The sequence below is a fragment of the Dendrobates tinctorius genome, unplaced genomic scaffold, assembly GCF_039654945.1.
Source record: "Dendrobates tinctorius isolate UK_male_01 unplaced genomic scaffold, ASM3965494v1 ptg000265l, whole genome shotgun sequence".
Lineage (NCBI taxonomy): Eukaryota > Metazoa > Chordata > Amphibia > Anura > Dendrobatidae > Dendrobates > Dendrobates tinctorius.
Genome location: NW_027361932.1, coordinates 6542644 through 6562442, shown reverse-complemented (window position 1 = coordinate 6562442; position 19799 = coordinate 6542644). Strand labels below are relative to the sequence as shown.

Genomic DNA, 19799 nt, shown 5'->3' with positions numbered 1-19799 from the left:
CCAGACTAATCAAAATCCTAATTAGCATAAGAAAAACTAAGCTTATAAATTTAAGTGAATAACATTATAAAGGCATGTTTAGGCCAGGGAATTATTTGATAACTGCTTGGCTAGAGGGCCCTGACAGTAACTCTTTAATTACTGGATATACTCAAGTATGAACCGTCCCCCTCCCCCAATTTTGCCACAAGAAAACTTATTGACTCAAGTTTAAGCCTAGGGTGGAAAATGCAGCAGCTACTGGTGAATTTAAAAAATAAAAATAGATACCAATAAAAGTAAAATTTAATTGAGACATCAGTAGGTTAAATGTTTTTGAATATCCATATTAAATCAGGAGCCCCACATAATGCTCCATACAATTCATGATAGCCTCATAAGATGCTCCATACAAAATACACCCCATATAATGCTGCACAAAGGTTAATAATGGCCCCATAAGATGCTCCATAGAATAATATGCCCCATATGCTGCGCCATAAAGGTTATGGTCCCATAAGATGCTTCATAGATTATGCCCCCATAAGATGCTACATAGATTATGCCCCCATATGCTGCCCCCATAAATGCTCCATAGATTATGCCCCCATATGCTCCCCCCATAAGATGCTCCATAGATTATGCCTCAATATGCTGCCCCATAAAATGCTCCATAGATTATGCCCCTATATGCTGCCCCCATAAGATGTTTAATAGATTATGCCCCTTTAAGATGCCCCATATGCTGCCCCCATAAGATGCTCCATAGATTATGCCCCTGTATGCTGCCCCCATAAAATACTTCAGATTATGCCCCCATATGCTGCCCCCATAAGATGCTCCATAGATTATGCCCCCATATGCTGCCCAATAAATGCTCCATAGATTATGGCTCCATATGCTGCCCCCATATGATGCTCCATAGATTATGCCTCAATATGTTGCCCCTATAAGATGCTCCCGTGATTATGCCCCCATAAAATGCTCCATAGATTATGCCCCTATATGCTGCCCCCATAAGAAATTCCATAGATTATGCCCCAATATGCTGCCCCTATAAGATGCTCCATAGATTATGCCCCAATATGTTGCCCCTACTAGATGCCCCATATGCTGCCCCCATAAGATGCTCCATAGATTATGCCCCTATATGCTGCCCCCATAAGATGCTCCATAGACTGTCATCATATGCTGCCCCCATAAGATGTTCCATAGATTATGCCCCTATATGCTGCCCCCATAAGATGCTCCATAGATTATACCCCAATATGCTAAATGAAATGACATACTCACCTCTCCGTGTTTGGGGGGCCAGTTGCCGGTGTCACTGCTGGCACTTGAGATATTCATCTGTCCGGGGTCCATCGCTGCTTGCTGCTGTCTGGCACGTCAACTGTCAGTGACGTTCAGACTGCAGGGGGCGCGGCGCGCACTAACTACGTTACCGTGCCCGCTGCTGTCTGAACGTCACTGACAGATGACGTGCCAGACAGCAACCAGCAGCGATTGTCCCCGGACAGGTGAATATCGCTATACTTACCCGTCCTGGCGCGGTCTCTGCGTTCTCCCACTGTCTCCCTTCCTGCCTTCAGCGGTCACGTGGTACCGCTCATTAAACTCATGAATATGCGCATATTCGTGAGTTTTATGAGGGGTACCATGTGACCGCTGAAGGAAGGAAGGGAGATCGTGGAGAAGCTGGGGGCTGCAGAGAGAGACCGCGCCAGGACTGCTAAGTATGACCTGACAACCCCCGACCCCCTGGTGTATATGACTCGAATATAAGCCGGGGGGGGGAGGGACGGACTTTCACGCCAAAAAAATGGGCTGAAAATCTCGGCTTATGTTCGAGTATATACGGTAGTTCAAAACAGTGGCAGGCCACAAGACCACTAAAGGGCTCACCCTTGCCCACTGACAGATGTTCATCCAATTCTAATGATATGTACTCTAGTCTATACCATATTTTTTGGATTATAAAACGCTCCGGATTATAAGACGCACCCCAAATTTTGAGGAAAAAAATAGTTTTTGGTGAAGAATCAACAAGTGAGACACAATTGTGAAGTTGAACGAAATTTATTGGTTATTTTAAATTTTTGTGGAAAATCAAAAACTGAAAAGTGGGGCGTGCAATATTATTCGGCCCCTTTAACTTAATACTTTGTTGCACCACCTTTTGCTGCGATTACAGCTGCAAGTCACTTGGAGTATGTCTCTACCAGTTTTGTACATTGAGAGACTGAAATTCTTGCCCATTCTTCCTTGGCAAACAGCTCGAGCTCAGTGAGGTTGGATGGAGATCGTTTGTGAACAGCAGTTTTCAGCTCTTTCCACAGATTCTCGATTGGATTCAGGTCTGGACTTTGACTTGGCCATTCTAACACCTGGATACGTTTATTTGTGAACCATTCCATTGTAGATTTTGCTTTGTTTGGGATCATTGTCTTGTTGGAAGACAAATCTCAGGTCTTTTGCAGACTCCAAGAGGTTTTCTTCAAGAATGGTCCTGTATTTGGCTCCATCCATCTTCCCATCAATTTTAACCATCTTCCCTGTCCCTGCTGAAGAAAAGCAGCCCCAAACCATGATGCTGCCACCCCCATGTTTGACAGTGGGGATGGTGTGTTCAGGGTGATGAGCTGTGTTGCCTTTACGCCAAACATATCGTTTGGCATTGTTGCCAAAAAGTTCGATTTTGGTTTCATCTGATCAGAGCACCTTCTTCCACATGTTTGGTGTGTCTCCCAGGTGGCTTGTTGCAAAATTTAAACAACACTTTTTATGGATATCTTTGAGAAATGGCTTTCTTCTTGCCACTCTTCCATAAAGGCCAGATTTGTGCAGTGTACGACTGATTGTTGTCCTATGGACAGACTGTCCCACGTCAGCTGTAGATCTCTGCCGTTCATCCAGAGCGATCATGGGCTTCTGCTGCATCTCTGATCAGTCTTCTCCTTGTTTGAGATTAAAGTTTAGAGGGACGGCCGGGTCTTGGTAGATTTTCAGTGGTATGATACGCCTTCCATTTCAATATGATCGCTTGCACAGTGCTCCTTGGGATGTTTAAAGTTTTGGAAATCATTTTGTATCCAAATCCGGCTTTAAACTTCTCCACAACAGTATCACGGTTCTGCCTGTTGTGTTCCTTGGTCTTCATGATGCTCTGTGCTTCAAACAGAACCCTGAGACTATCACAGAGCAGGTGCATTTATGCGGAGACTTGATTACACACAGGTGGATTATATTTATCATCATTAGTCATTTAGGACGACATTGGATCATTCAGAGATCCACAATGAACTTCTGGAGTGAGTTTGCTGCACTGAAAGTAAAGGGGCTGAATAATATTGCACGCCCCACTTTTCAGTTTCTGACTTTCACAAAAATTTAAATTAACCAATAAATTTCGTTCAACTTCACAATCGTGTTAGACTTCTTGTTGATTCTTCACCAACAATTTACATTTGGTATCTTTATGTTTGAAGCTTGATATGTGGGAAAAGGTTGAAAAGTTCCAGGGGGCCGAATACTTTTGCAAGGCACTGTATAATCCATGCGTCTTATTGCTTATTGGGGGTGGTGGCTGTGGTGAAGTGGGGTACCAGGGTCGCTGCTGGAGGAGGCAGGAGTGGGGTGTGGCTGCAGGCTGGAATGAGGGGTGTTTCAAGGTGTGGTGCGCCTCTGCGGCTTCCCAGTAACAAACACTGTTACGTTACAGCTTTTTTCAACACCTGCCTAAAACTTATTTACAGTGATACCCCCTGCCCCCTGGTGCTGCGGGGCTGTTGGGCAGTGCCGCCCAGTGCTGCTGCGGGTGTCTCCTGTGCTGCAGTGGGGCTCTGCCGACATTTTGTGAAAGGCCAGAGCCCCCGGCAGTTCTTCCATGGTTTCCAGTGCGGTGGACTCCAGAGAAAATGGCCGCCAGGAGACGGCGCATGCGCTGATGGAGATCTCAGCACCCAAGATATTGGGAGATCTCAGCACCAAGATATCAGGAGATGAGATCTCAGCTCTGAAATCTCATCTCCCGAGATTTCGGTTCCGAGATCTCCATCTGCGCATGAGCCGCCCCTGGCGGCCATTTTCCCGATGTTCACCGCACAGGAAACACATGGAACTGCCGGGGGCTCCAACAGAGACCAGCATGAGCACCACTGGGCAGCACCGCCCGACACCCCTGCAGCTTGGGCACCTCCTCATCCAGCCTGCAGCAACGCTACTCTGTAAGGTATATCTGCATTATATGGCGCACCCCCATTTTCCCCCCAAATTTGGGGCAAAAAAGTGCGTCTTAAAATCCGAATAATACGGTATGTACAGTGGCATGTAAAAGTTTGGGCACCTTTGGTCAAAATTACTGTTTTTGTGAACAGCTAAGGCTACTTTCACATTAGCGTTTTTTAGCACTGTACTTCGTGCGCAAGAGAAATGCATGCAAAAAACACATCATGCGTTTTGCATGTGTTTGCTTTTTTTAGGCTCATGCGTTTTAATAAGTTTCTAGCCATGTTAACTCTTAAAACGCATGCGATTTTAAACGCAGGCGTGCGCATGTCCATGTGCAGACCTGTGTTCCCATAGACTGTAATGTGTTATTTTGGTGCATTCCGTGCACATGCGTTTTTTTGACAGGTTGGACGGACCAAAAATGCAACAGGTTGCGTCCAGCGCGCCTACGCGCACACTACAAAAAAAGCATGCGCACGAAAACGCATACAAACTCGTGAAAACGCTAGACCATGCTCCCCCATGTTAAACATAGGGGTGCAGGACGCATGCGCATGGACGCGCACAAAGTGCAGCGCTAAAAAACGCTAATGTGAAACCAGCCTAAGCAAGTTGAAGATGAAATCATCTCTAAAAGGCCTAACATTAAATATTACACATTTCCTTTGTATTTTAGGCCAAAAAAAGTGTTTTTTAATTGTTGTAATTACAACAAGGAAAATGGGCCAATGCAAAAGTTTGGGCACCCTTGGTGGTTTGTGTGCTCAGATAAGTTTGAATAACTGGACAGCCTTCGTGGTTAGTACCTAGCAGGGCATATTATCCTCTATGTGATGCCCCCAAAACGAGAAACCTGACTCCTTAGGCCTGTTTCACATTTCCGTTATTTTGATGGGAGGCAAATCCGCCAGAGCGGTTAAAAGCGGATCCGCCTCCGTCATGGGCCAAACGGATGCTACAGGATCCGTGTTGTGTACGGATCCGCTAGAGGGGAAATTTAAAGGAACCGCAGCCTGGAAGAGAGAGAGTTCTTTGCATGGATGTTCCGGAACGCCATTCAGGGGTTAAAAGCCCAGCTCCAGCGAATCTGCCGGGCATGCGCAATAGAAATTAGCGGACCGTCGCTCGGAAAAAGCGTTGCAGAGTCCATCCCATCCGCCCGGGAGACGCTAACGTTTTGACAGATCTGCCAAAAACGGGTGGGACGGACGACTGTCAGTCAAGATCCGCTGCTAATGTAAGTCTATGGGGAAAAAAAACTGAGGTGTGAAACAGGCCTTACATTGAAGTCGAGTCATTATGCATTTGTAGAGTAAGATGAGAAGCGTTCCACCTATCCCAAATTTTATCAAATTTACTCGGACATTCCCTATTCTGATATAGTGTTCACTCATATGGAACAACCGAGTTCACTAGTTCAATCCAGGCTCTAAGGGAGGGACATGAGCCTCCCATCCATCGTAATGCCAATACCTTTCGTGCCAAAAAAGCGTCTCCCGTAGCAAAATCCCAACATAGTGACCCGAAGTTTCCTCATCCCATACCCCAAACAAACAGACCAATAGTTCAAGATGAACAGAAGCTTGCACCAGGGATGTCAATAATGACGTCACCTCTTTCCAGTAGTGAAGGGTAATAGGGCATCTCCATACCATATGAATGAAATCTGCATCTGATGAGTGACATCGCAACCATTCCGATGATTGGAATCGACCCATCCTAAAAAGTCACGTCGGAGTCCAGTATGATTGGTAAATTATATATAACTGGGTCATCCTATTAATCGATGGGGACACCCTGAATGGAGACTCCAGAATCTCGTCCCACTCCTCTTCCTGCACATCGGGGATGAGCCCCTCCCACTTCCCCTTAATAGAACTTATAGCAGACTCAGCTCCCACTGATAGCATGTATGTGTATAAGGAGGAGATATGGCATCGGGGGACCCTGCAAGTTAAGAATTCCTTCCAAAGGTAGAGATGAGATAGCACGGCCCGCACCTATACATCTTATATGTGACTGAAGGGCTGATCCTAGCTGTAGATAGTGAAAAAATTGAGATCTCGGGACACCACATTCAGCCTGTAGTTGTTCAAAAGACTTTAAGGTCCCACAGTCATACAAATCACTCACCGAGAAGATATTATACAGAATCCAGAAGTCAGTGGATGGGTGGCTCAAAAGCAGCGTAAAATATTTGTTGTTCTACAAGGGCATTTCAGCTATTATGTCTTCAAATCTAATAACTTTTTTAATTTGCCTCCAAACTGATCGCGCTAGTCGAAGCAGGGGTAATAGATGAGGGAAACCAGTTTTTTCTGACTCCAGGAAACCCAGTGGGCAGTCAATCCATGCAGCATGATGCAAATGACTTTCATAATTTGGGAGATAGTTATCAGGCATCCATTTACTTAGGGCTTTAGCCTGTCTGGTTAGATAATATAGAAAAAAAATCCCGTAGCGCTGCCCCACCCCCTGTTTAGGTCTCTGTAGGACAGATAACCTGAGTTTGGGTCTAGTTTTCCCCCATATAAAAATGCAATTTGGGAATTTAAATTTGCAAAGAAGGATCTGGGTACCAGTACAGCACTGTGTTGAAGGGAATAGCTGAGCTTAGGGAGCAATATTTTGATCAGATAGTGAGAGTTTACTCCAAGTTGCAAATTTAGGTTTGACTAGCTCTAGCAGTGGGTAGACATTAAGTTGTAGGTCAAGTTTACTGTATTGAGATATGTGGATACCTAAATATTTGAAATTAGATGCAATAGGCAGCGAGGAAAGGGGCTCAATTCGGGGCATGGGGGAGAGGTAATAGAGCAGACTTCTCCCAGTTTATATATAAGCCCGAGTATCTACTGAATTTATCTATAGTGGCAATCACCTGTGTCAGTGTTTCCTCCGCCTTATCCATAAATATCACCATGTCATCAGCATATGAACCGATGGTGTCTACACGACCTGCTATATCTATACCCCTAATATCGGGAAGATCTTATGTGTATTGCCAACGCCTTGATCGCAAGGGCGAAGAGGGCCAGGGAAAGGGGGCACCCCTGACGGGTCCCCCTATATAATGAAAGTGAATCAGAAATGGAATTATTTACAATTATACAAGCCTTGGGTTTGATATATAGTACGCCAACCCATTTTAGAAACTTAAAACCAAAACCATATCTTTGCAAACATGCAGACAGGAATGGCCACTCGAGAGTCAAAGGCCTTGGCCGCGTCCAGTGACGCAAATGCCCAATTGTCTGGTATTAAAGAACCATATTGAACCACAAACTGGACCCGCCTGAGGTTAATAGAAGTACTCTTACCAGGCATAAAGCCAGTTTGGTTTGGATGTATAAGATCCAACATGATCAAATTCAGTCTGGTGGTTAGGACCTTCGTAAAGATTTTATAGTTTACATTTACTAACGATATGGGGCGATAAGATCCACATTCCAAAGTGTCCTTCCCCTCCTTCTGAAGTACGAAAATATTTGCCTCGTTAAAGGATTCTGGCATAGACACCCCCCCCCCCCAAAGTCCCTGAAACACCCTTAACAGAAGTGGTGCTAATATATCCCGGTATTTCCTGTATAGTTCAATGGGAAAGCCGTATGGCCCAGGAGCCTTCCCAGAGGTCATGTCCGCCATGGCGTTCTCTATCTCCTCCAAAGTAAACTCAGCGTCCATAAAGGCCCGCTGGGCAAGACTCAATGTGGGAAATGTTATATCTGATTGTCTAGACATTCCAGAATATCAGAGCCACTCTTAGATTTATATAACAACATAGTAATTGTGAAAACAATGAAGTATTTCTTCAGTTGAGGACACCAGTGAACACCCTAGTGCGCGAATCTGTAGCATTGTGTTGCCGCACCCGGAAAGCCAAAAATTTACTTGCCTGGTTTCCTAATTCAAAATAGGACTGACGGGTAAAGAATAATTTATGTTTAGACTTCTTATTGTCTATATATTGGTTGTATAACCTTTGAAAAGTCAGCCATTCGATTCTATTGCAGTTAGTCTGATTAGATATGTATGCAGCCTCCGAATCTTTCAATCGTCGCTCCATCTCATCATCTTCCCTCGAAGTTACCCGTTTAATATAAGAAATCTTAGAGGATAGACATCCTCTTAAATATGCCTTAAGAGTATCCCACTGTATGGCAGAAGTACGATTTTTGTATGGAGCTGGGGCCCTAGTTTACAGACCAGCCAAAGGCTGTAATTGTTATAAGACCTAGCTCAGTATGCAGCAGTTTAACTCCCGAGATGCTGCGTTGAACTGCAACTATAGCCTTTGTAGGTGAAAGTACTCTATCATCTCTTTTGAGCATATGCAACAGGATCACAGAAAATCTATCTGTGGTTTATTGGCAGCATGGAGGGGAGATGTAAAGATGGTCTTTTTTTTATGGGGCTTCTAGTTTTCAATATACACCTCTGGTTCAAGCCTAGACAATATCTTCTTGCTACTAGCCAAGCATAATTTTACTAGGCAATTCTTTGTTGTTTTTTTTCTTTTGTGGGGTGTTTTATTTGTACCACATACATTGATACATTGATCTGATTTACTCTGTAACGGGAACCAGATATACGCAGCCTTTTTTTTTTTTTTTCTTTTTACATTTGATGTTTCTCACAAATTTTTTTTTTTTTTCTCCATCTTGTTTTACAGGTAAAACACAGCTTCAAGTCCCGCCATGTCTTCTCAGTGATAACTCTTCTTAAGCTGAATACATTGTGATTTCCAGTAATAGAGACAGTATTTCTGAAGGCTGTCTACATTAATGAAAAGAACAATGTAGTCAGCTTAACTGAATCTTCTGTGTGGCCAATTGAGATATGCTATATCCACTGTTTTGGACATTCTCCTATAAGGACTAAGGATAGCAATTTACTGATTTGTGTAGTTTTTAGTTGTACTGATTTAGTATTGAATATGGATCAGTGTGAATATGTAGCCCCTCTCCCTGATGAACCTGGAAGCAAAGAAATGGAATTCATACCTGCTTGTCCCCCACCACTGCCGCCAAATGAAGAGCCTCCACCACCTCCCCTGCAAACGTCCAGTGACGCAGAGGTAATGGACGTTGGCTCTGGTGGTGATGGACAGTCAAAAACCCCAGCTGGGGACATGCAGCTAAACCACGGAGCACAACTACTCACAAAAGGGTCGTCTTCTTACAAGAGTCATCCGACAGTGATAGATCAGTTCCAAAGTGACCAAAGTCCCAGAACAGCTCGCCACGCACCAGCAGTTAGGAAATTTACTCCTGATCTTAAATTGCTTAAAGATGTTAAAATCAGTGTAAGTTTTACAGAGAGTTGTAAGAGCAAGGATAGAAAGGTTCTGTACACTGGAGCAGAGGCAGCCGATCAGACAGCTGTAGATAGCAATAACACTGTCAATGGAGAGTTGCATGTTTGTCCTTTTGCTGGTAGTAGCAATGATAAAATTGTCAATAATCATGAAATTGCAAATAAAAGAAATGAGGAAGCCGAACTTGATCAGGAAAAGAAAGTGGAATACGCCGTTCTCGATGACTTGGAGGATTTTTCTGAGAATGTGATGGATGTAGATGAGGACGGAGCAGAGTATGCAGAGTTTCTAACGGAGTCCATGCTTCAGAGAGATAAGATTGGTGACGAAGCTCTGATATACAATTATGAGGTATGTCTGCAAGTGCTAACACTACACCCATAACCTACTAATTCTAAGCATTTCATTTTTTCTTTGTCTTTTATAATAAGCACTGCTTTGTCACACGCTTTCTAACCATGCCTTGGTCTGATCTGTTTACCACGTATCGCTGACTACATATGAGTGTTGTGTCGTTAGTGTTTTGTAGACATTCTTTGCCATCCTCTCTAGCTGCAGATTGGAGGTACATGTCTGTGTTCAGTGTAAAAGGGGATTTTATTTGCCTCTCCCACCTTCGGAAGAGGGGACGTACCTGATAGTTTGTTTTGCAGGATGATTTTGATAACGATGTGGATGCACTGCTGGAGGAGGGCCTACATACCTCAAAGAAAAGAAGGCTAGAAGAAAAGTATGAAGAAGAAAGTGACCACCATTCAGATGGCGAGACCAGTGTTCAGCCAATGATAACCAAAATAAAAACTGTTTTGAAAAGTAAGGAAAGCTATTTCTTTGTGTACTGTGCACCAGTGCCAACCACTCGTAGGTTATTGTTTGCTTTTTTAAAGCTGTTCCTTCCTGGTGCCACAAAGGGTAGCGATCAGTTGATGCAGTGACTGAAGAATTATTTTGGCTTGTTATTCAGTAAATGCTTTCTTGTGCATAGTAAGACTGATTATACACAACCATAATGGGTCAGTCAGTCCAATAGTTTGAGTGCTTAGACCTACTAACAGTACAATATTGATCCATGATGTTAGTTTGGTCCATTGGACTCAAGTCTGTCCTAGCCAATATATGCGTTTCTGCACATAGAGCACTTTGTTGATGACATCCAAGCTTTTCTTCTCCCTAGCACAGTGCATGAGAGGTAGACCGAGGACGTGTATATTGCAAAATGAAACTTAATCCTTACTGCTGCCTCTGTGGCACCAGTTTGTTGGCGGTCGGACTTCAAGAGTAAGATCGATGCAGATGATTTATTTAGCTTTGAGAATCAAATCTGTATTGTGTTCCAGGAAATTGGTACAACAAATTCTGCAGTTTGATTTTAATGTGGGAAAAGAGTAGTTTACTGTAAAAACGATGCAATTATGTTCTATGCAAGAAAGGTAAAACTGTAAAAATGATTTCTTTTAATCTCCGTTATAAAGGTCGTGGACGCCCTCCTACTGAGCCCTTACCTGACGGATGGATAATGACATTCCATAACTCCGGCATTCCTGTCTATTTGCACAGAGAAACAAGAGTAGTCACCTGGTCCAGACCTTACTTTTTGGGAACTGGAAGCATAAGAGTATGTAGACCAGAAAAAATAATTGGTTATCTGTGTTTCTTTGTTTATGTGGTATCATAATTTGTTCATTGTTCTATTTTTTTTTTTCTACCCACAGTTTTGTGATTATTTAATTTTTTTTTTTGTTTTTTGGGTTTTGCTTCCAAAATGTAGATTTTATTTTTGTAATTCTGTGTTACTTTCTAATAATATAACAAAATAATGAAGGAAGAGAGGCGGGGAGAGGAGAGTTGTCTGACTTGGTTTGGCGGAAAAGAGGCAAGGGATTTGGAAAATTAGACAATTGCATGCAAGCCCTTCAACCTCAATAATCAACATGGTAATATTAAATGTAGGAAAAAAAGAGAGAAGGGGGAAAGCATTAACAAAGAGGTTTAAGAAAATGATTGACTACCACCCTGGCAGATCACAAGTTTTCAGCAGACCAAAAGTGCCTTATACTAAAAGTGCGATGGCTGCAGATATCGATCATGTTGGTGACTTGGGATATCAGGTCTCTGATACAGCATAATTTCACTACCTTTTGAAATCAAACCATAGATTTCCAAAGGAATCTGTCTTGATGAACCTCTATAGTTTATAGAGGAGAAGCTGAACAGATTTGATTTTTTTTGGATAAAGATTTAGTAAAACTCCTTTCTTTATCGCCTTATTGGGGGACACAGTATACCATGGGTGTATGCTGCTGCTGCTAGGAGGCTGACACTATGCAAAACAAGAAAATTAGCTCCTCCCCGGCAGTATACACCCACCGACAGGCACCAAGCACCTCAGTTTGTGCTTAGTGTCTGTAGGAGGCGGACCGGGATCTCCCCAGATCCGCATCTAACCATTTTCTTTTAGGTTTTGTGTGTGTGTATTAATCTTTTCCCATTTATTTTCCAGATTCTACACCGGGAAACAGGGGGTAAATGTTCACCCTGCTTTCCCATATCATGCGGCTGAGCGAGCAATGTGGTGTTACCCACATCGCAACTCTCAGGACCGCAGGCAGGACCCTTTCCCTATCACCCTCGGGTGCTACGGGCTGGCTTCAGGTGGCGGGTCCTAGCCAATTCCCCTCCTCACCCCTCTCCCGGGAAAGGGCTGAGAGGAAGACGGCGGTCACCGGCGGTGACTATCCCTTGCAGGCAGAAGGGTTTGGCGCCATCTTCTGCACTATCCAGATAGAGTGCGGGGCAGAGGACATTCATTCCCAGCGGCACCCACTCATCGCGGGCCCCTGTGGTCATCCTCTTCAGGCATGTGGACGTCAGGTAAGCGCTACCATACAGTCTGGTAGCAGAGTCTGCTTTGAATTTCCCGCCCATTCTATGCAGCCGCGCGCCTCTCTGCAGCCGCGCGCCTCCCAGCTCTCACGCCGGGTACCCTTCCCTGAAGCAGCGGGGCCTCTCTCCCTTACCTCCCTCATCTACCGTGGCGTCACGGGCTCATCGCGCCAGGATCAGGGCTGCGGGGGCAGAAAACGGCGCGGCGCTGATTTTTTACTTTCACTTTCGGTCTGCTCCGGTGCGTGCCCGCTGCAGAACGCGCGCTTTGTTGGCGCCATTCCTCAGTCAGTCACGGGACTGCGTTCTGTCTCCTTATGACCCGCCCCCCCCCCCCCCAGGTCTCAGCCACTCGCGCAGCGCTGCCGCCCAGCACCGCCCATCTCTAAGGTCCTGCACCTCCCTGATTCCTCGTGTGACACATGCCAGGGATCTCAGCTTGGGGGACTCTTCTGCTGTTCTGCTCCACATCAGATAACGGTGCTGGCGACGGTAGGCTCTTATTTTTTTCTGAACCCCTAATTTCAGCCCCCGCGGCAGTACTCCCTATTCAGATACTGGCTGCAGTAATTCTGCAGTCCTTGCATATGTCCTACTCTGCAGGGGCTCCTTACCCTAGATCCATCGCTATCCACTTCGCCTGCGCGCACTGCAAAGAGAAGCGGGCGTCAGGGCAGTTGTCTCCCTTCTGCCCGTCTGGCAGTCCTTCCGTGATGTCTGCCCCACCGGAGCACCCCGAGTCCCGGGATGAGCGCACCCCTCCTCCTCCAGAGTGGGCTGCTGCAATGTCTCTCAGTCCCTGGTCCAGGTCTTGGAACGTCTTATGCAGCCACCTGTGCTCCGACCGCCTCTCACGGTGAGTCGTCTGCACCTGACCGCGACCTCCACAGGGACAGGCCGGATAGGATTGCTAGGAAGCGCGTTATTTCTAGCTCGTCTTCCAGCTCGCAAGGTCCGTCCGCTCTACCCAGGCTGCTTTTCTCGTATCCCTCGTCAGAAAACGACGGGATCTGACTCAGACGCAGATAACATGTTTAAGTCTCAGAACATGGTCGATAGTCTCTTATCGGCCATTTTCAAATCGCTCGAAATAAAGGAAGATAAAGCTCCTCTTCAGGACGGCGCCGTCCCCTTTAAACGAGCAAAACCTTCCTCCCGAAACTTTCCTAATCACAAGGAATTCGAGACCATTTTATCCAAACACTGGGAGCCCCCTGAGAAGCACTTCTCAGGCTGCAGGTACTTAGACGTCCTGTATCCATTCGATGCGGACCTTCTTACAAAATGGACGAAAGCTCCCGAAGTCGGCCCACCAGTTCCTCGTCTATCCTCTTTGAAGCATCTAGTGCCTCTTTCTGCCCTATTTTTTTGCTTCTGCCTGGGTGGCAAATGTCATTTCAACTTGGGCAGAAATTCTTCGCAGGGGCATTCTGTCGGCTGCCCCTCAGGACGAGTTGGAAGTTCTGGCAGACCAAATTAAGCATGCGGGTAAATACCTTTTGGCTGGTGGCGTAGCAAGGGCTAACAGCAATATAGTGGCTGTACGCCGAGGTCTTTGGTGAAAGTCTTGGAATGCGCATACCACTTCTAAAAAGTCGCTCACCAGTCTGCCCTTCCATGGTTCTTGGCTCTTTCGGGCCAAGCTGGATCAGATAATTTCCGATGCCACTGGAGGTAGAAGTACTTCGCTTCCCCAGTCTCGACAAAACGTCCTTTCCACAGAAGGGGGTTTCGACCATTCAGGCCCTTTCGTCCCTTCTCTGCCACGGAGAGAGCCACTCAACAGGATCGGCCGCTTGCCACCAGGGAGCGGGATCAGAGGAAACCTTCCTACAAACCCACTCCTCGCTGGTGATCTAGAGGACAATATTCCAGATCTGCAGGAGCCAATTCCGGCAGATTTTCGTCTAAGTGACTGGTCACCCCCACCTGGAATTTCTTCCAGGGTGGGAGGCAGACTTTCCTTTTTCGCGGATGCTTGGCTGTCCGTTGTCGACGACGCTTGGGTCTGAGAACTCGTCGCATCCGGATACAAAATCGAATTTGCTTCACTCCCGAACAGACGGTTTTTCCGGTCTCGGGCCTCCGCGACAGCGGGCCCAGATTCCGGGTTTTCTGCAGGCCATTTCCTCCCTTCTTTCCGCCGGAGTCATTGTTCCCGTTCCCTCAGACGAACGGTTTTCCGGGTTCTACTCCAATCTCTTTGTAGTCCTGAAGAAAGACCTCTCTCTTCGTCCTATTCTGGACCTCAAATTGCTCAATCGCCACGTGAAGATTCTTCATTTCAGGATGGAGTCTCTTCGGTCGGTGATTGCTTCCATGGAGCCCGGGGAATTTCTCTGCTCGGTGGACATTCGGGATGCCTATCTGCACATTCCAATTTGTGTGCAACATCAGAAGTATCTTCGATTTGCGTTTCAGGGAGACCACTTTCAGTTCACAGCTCTTCCTTTCGGCCTGGCTTCAGCGCCCCGGGTTTTCACGAAGGTGATGGCGACCGTCATGGCCATCCTTCGCTCCAGAGGGATCCTCATCATCCCTTATCTGGACTATCTTTTGATCAAGGGTTCGTCTCGCCAGGACTGTCTCCGGAGCCTTCAGATAACCCTAGACACTCTCAGCCGCCTAGGTTGGCTGGTCAACAAGGAGAAGTCCATTCTGATCCCCACCCAGCGTCTGACCTTTCTGGGTATGGAATTCGACACGGAGCTAGCCCGTGTTTTTCTTCCAAAGGAAAAATTTACAACTCTGTCCAAGGGCATCAGAACTCTCAAGAGGCCTGCTCCCATTCCCATTCGGTTCTGCATAAAGGTCCTGGGGAAGATGGTGGCCTCCATGGAAGCAGTGCCCTTTGCGCAGTTTCATCTTCGCCCCCACCAGCTGTCTCTGCTTTCAGCCTGGGACAAGACCACGATGTCCTTGGACCGTCCTATTCGGCTTCCTCTCAGAGTGAGGCAGTCTCTCACTTGGTGGCTACGGCCAGCGTCAGTTCTCCAAGGGAGGTCCTTCCTTCCGCCTCAGTGGCAAGTCATCACCACCGATGCGAGCCTTCTAGGATGGGGAGCCGTGTTCCATCAGAAAGCGGCCCAAGGCCGCTGGAAGCCACAGGAGTCTCTCCTCCCAATCAATCTTTTGGAGATCAGGGCAATTTTCCTGGCCCTTCTTCATTGGCAGCCCCTCCTCTCCGGCAAGCCGGTCCGTATTCAGTCGGACAGCGCCACGGCCATGGCGTACATAAACCATCAGGGGGGCACGCGCAGCAAACAAGTAATGTCAGAAGTGGCCAAGATATTACGCTGGGCAGAACGTTACGTTCCGACAATCTCCGCCGTCCATTTTCCAGGGGTGGAAAATTGGGCAGCCGTTTTTCTAAGTCGCCAGGGCCTAGCGTCCGGCGAATGGTCCCTGCACCCCGCGGTTTTCTCTCAGATATGCGACCGTTGGGGCACCCCGGATGTCGATCTCATGGCATCTCGGATGAACCACAAGGTGCCGGAGTTCGTAGCCAGGTCCAGGGACCCTCTAGCCGTCGCGTGCGACGCACTGGTGACTCCTTGGTCCCAGTTTCAACTTCCGTATCTGTTCCCGCCTCTGGCATTGATCCCTCGGGTGGTCAAAAAGATAAAATCGTAAGGCGTACCAGTGATTCTAGTCGTTCCAGATTGGCCAAGACGGCATTGGTACGCGGAACTGGTCAACATGCTCGCGGACGTTCCCTGGAGGCTTCCGGACCGTCCAGACCTTCTCTCGCAAGGCCCCCTTTACCACGAGAATTCTCAGTCTCTGAGTTTGACGGCATGGCCGTTGCGACCGCAATTCTGAAGGAATCAGGTCTGTCCAGTCAGGTTATTCAAACTATGATCAGAGCCAGGAAACCAGCCTCTTCCCGCATTTACTATAGGTACTGGAAGGCTTTTTTCCGTTGGTGCGATAAGAGTCTTCCCAATGTCTTTCTCTATCCCGTCTATCTTGGGGTTTCTTCAGTCTGGGTTAGACGCGGGTCTGTCCCTCAGTACGCTCAAGGGCCAGGTTTCCGCTCTCTCTATCCTCTTCCAAAGAGAGCTAGCTTCTCTACCACAGGTCAAAACCTTTCTACAAGGGGTTTCCCACGTGGCTCCTCCTCATCATTCGCCAATAGACCCGTGGGATCTCAACCTCGTCCTTAGCGCGCTCCAGAAGGCGCCGTTCGAGCCTCTCCAGGACATTCCTTTGTTCCTTCTCTCTTGGAAGGTCACCTCTTTGATCGCCATTTCATCCATCAGAAGAGTTTCTGAATTGGCGGCCTTGTCATGTCGTTCCCCTTACCTCATTCTCCATCAGGACAAAGCCGTCCTCAGGCCCGTTCCTTCTTTTCTTCCAAAGGTGGTTTCCGCTTTCCATATCAATGAGGATATCGTCCTCCCTTCTTTTTGTCCGGCTCCATCTCATCCTCTTGAGAAGTCTCTCCACAAACTGGACGTAGTTAGAGCCCTGCGTGTCTATCCTGCCAGGACCTCTTCCTTTCGTCTGTCCGATTCCTTGCTGATCATCTCGGAAGGTCGCCAGAAGGGCCTTCCGGCTTCCAAATCCACGATCGCTCGCTGGATTCGTTCTACCATTCTGGAAGCGTATCGTCTTCAGGATAAGCGGCCCCCTCCGGGAGTAAGAGCTCATTCCACCCGGGCTGTGGCGGCTTCGTGGGCTGCTCGTCACCAGGCCTCGGCCATGCAAATTTGCAAGGCTGCAACCTGGTCATCTTTTTCACACCTTCACGAGGTTCTACAGGGTTCATACCCAGGCTTCGTCTGATGCTGTGGTTGGTAGGAAGGTTCTGCAGGCGGCGGTAGCTCACCGGCCAACCTGAGCCTTTCAGTTTCTTTCGTTCCTTTTTGCTGTTCCCACCCTTGGGACTGCTTTGGGACGTCCCATGGTATTCTGTGTCCCCCAATAAGGCGATAAAGAAAGATGGATTTTTGGTTCTTACCGTAAAATCTCTTTCTTGGAGCCTTCATTGGGGGACACAGCACCCTCCCTGTTTACGTTGTACCGTGTTGGGTCTTAGAGTCCCTTGTTGGGTTGGTACATATGGTTCGAGTTTTTCTCGTTGCTTCTCCTACTGCTTTTTCACCAACTGAGGTGCTTGGTGCCTGTCGGTGGGTGTATACTGCCGGGGAGGAGCTAATTTTCTTGTTTTGCATAGTGTCAGCCTCCTAGCAGCAGCAGCATACACCCATGGTATTCTGTGTCCCCCCAATGAAGGCTCCAAGAAAGAGATTTTACGGTAAGAACCAAAAATCCATCTTTCTTAGGCTATGTGCACACGGTGCGGAGCCTCCCACGGATTTTTCGGCACGGATTTTACTAAATCCGCAGGTCAAATGACCTGCATTTTTCCTGCGGATTTAGTGCATTTTTTGTGCGGTTTCACTGCGGTTTTCCACCTGCGGATTTGTAGAATGGAGCAGGTGGAAAACTGTAGCAAAACCGCACAAAAGTGACATGCTGCTTCATTTTTTTTCCGCACAAAATACGCGCGGAAAAAACCGCAACATGTGCAGAGCATTTTTTTTTTACACTTAGGCTATAATGGTACTGTACATCACCTGCAGTTCTGCTGCGGATCCGCAGCGGTAAATTCGCTGCGGATACGCAGTAGAATCCGCACCGTGTGCACAGACCCTAACTCACTTATATCTCTGCTCATGTAGGTGTTTATAGGCAGTATTTGTATGTGACTGGCAACATTTGGTGAAATAGTTGTCAGTCATTGAGATCGGATTTATTCATTACTAAATTGAATATAACCTAGCCGAGTAGCTAATCGTTGGACATGGCTCTACCCTAACTACCAGCAATTCCTATACAATAAGAGCAAATAAAATCCTATGCAATAAAAATAAGTTTTTATTCATTTAAAATATTATACTTACAATAATAAAATAGACATATACACAGCTAAAAATTCAGTTATCGCAAGTCTGTGGTTCATGTGTGGTAGGCCTTTTAGGCTAAGTGCACACGTTGCAGAAAATTTCTGCTCAAAAACCTGACTCCCTTCCCAGAAACCGCACCTTTTTTGTCTTTGCGTTTTTGTCGCAGTTTGAACAAGCCAGAAACGCTGAAAAATCCGCAAAATTAATGAGCAGGCTGCGTTTTTTTACCGCGATGCGTTTTTTTCGCGGTAAAAACCGCTTCAATATGCACAAAAAGTGCAAAATGCATAGAAGTTAATGTGAAGCTTATTTTTAGCGGTTTTATAGACAAAACCGCGTTAAAAACCGCTAAAAAAAACGCTGTGTGTGAACACAGCCTTAGACTTCTAAACACTGTATTGCTCATTATACCTGGTCCACATTAAAGGGGTTGTCCGGTCCAAATCGATAAGTATGCAGTCATTCTGTGTGACTGCAGACATATGAATTCCCCAGTGCACGCACTGTGCGTTGCGAGGATTTGACCAGCTTCTGAGCTGGTGTCCGAGGGTATGTACAAGTTACACCTGCACAGCACCAGAGCCTGTCCAGTGGACGCAGCCTCTCTCCATACTCTTGTGTGGAGCGAAGCTTCGCCCACTGGACGGGCTCTCGCCGAGTGTATGTATAACTCGCATATACCCTCTGGTCCCAACTCAGAAACTGGCAAATCCCCACAGTGCGTGAAAAAAAAAAAGTGTAGTGATCTCTCCGATAGGCTGAAAAGTCAGAGACTGAAGAGCCTTCAAAACAAGATTTAGATCCCAAGGATCTAGTGGTGTCCGATGGTGTGGTCTAACTTGTGACATCCCCCTGGAGAAATTTCTTAACTTGGGCAGACATCTGACCCTGCCTCCAACTCGGACTGTAAGAAGGAGAAAAGTACTGACGGGGAAAAGTACATTGGCGAAATATTAGTAGCTTCGCACCAACAAAAACAAGCCTTCCAAGTGTTATGTAGACTCGCCACGATCATGGCTTCTGAGCTCTAATCCTAGTCCTAATGACTGACTTGGACAGACATGACACCCTCAAAATCAAGACTTCAACAGCCACGGCGTTAAATTGAACCATCATAAATTTGTATAGAGGAATGGACCCTGTGACAGAAGAGTCCAAGGAGACTGATAGCATCGGAATACACGGCGCCTTGCCACAAAGTTCGCCACCTTATGGTTTAGTCTGAATACCAATAGATTGACGTCCAGTGTAGACCACCCCTGATAAATCTCCCTGAACACCACCTCCGAGTGAAGAGCCCATTTTCCTTTTGGTATCTGTTGGCAACTTAAAAACGTCTGCCTCCCAGTTGTCAACCCCTGGTATATGAACTGCTGAAATTAGAGTAACCTTATCCTCCGCCCACTCCAGAATTCCTGTAACCTTTGCCATGGTGTATGGGCTTTGCATGCCCCCTTTGTCGTTTGATAATAGGCCAC

At 46.6% G+C, this 19799-nt stretch overlaps 1 protein-coding gene across 1 annotated transcript in view; it reads left to right on the top strand.

The window, feature by feature from the left end:
* The window catches only part of DGCR8 (DGCR8 microprocessor complex subunit), a 175190-nt gene that overhangs the window by 9160 nt on the left and 146231 nt on the right, over positions 1–19799 (top strand). The window contains exons 2-4 of the mRNA XM_073559047.1: positions 8882–9877; positions 10180–10339; positions 10999–11141. Coding sequence (XP_073415148.1) covers positions 9146–9877; positions 10180–10339; positions 10999–11141 — 1035 coding nt within the window. The 5' untranslated portion in view covers positions 8882–9145. The remainder of the gene's footprint in view (positions 1–8881; positions 9878–10179; positions 10340–10998; positions 11142–19799) is intronic.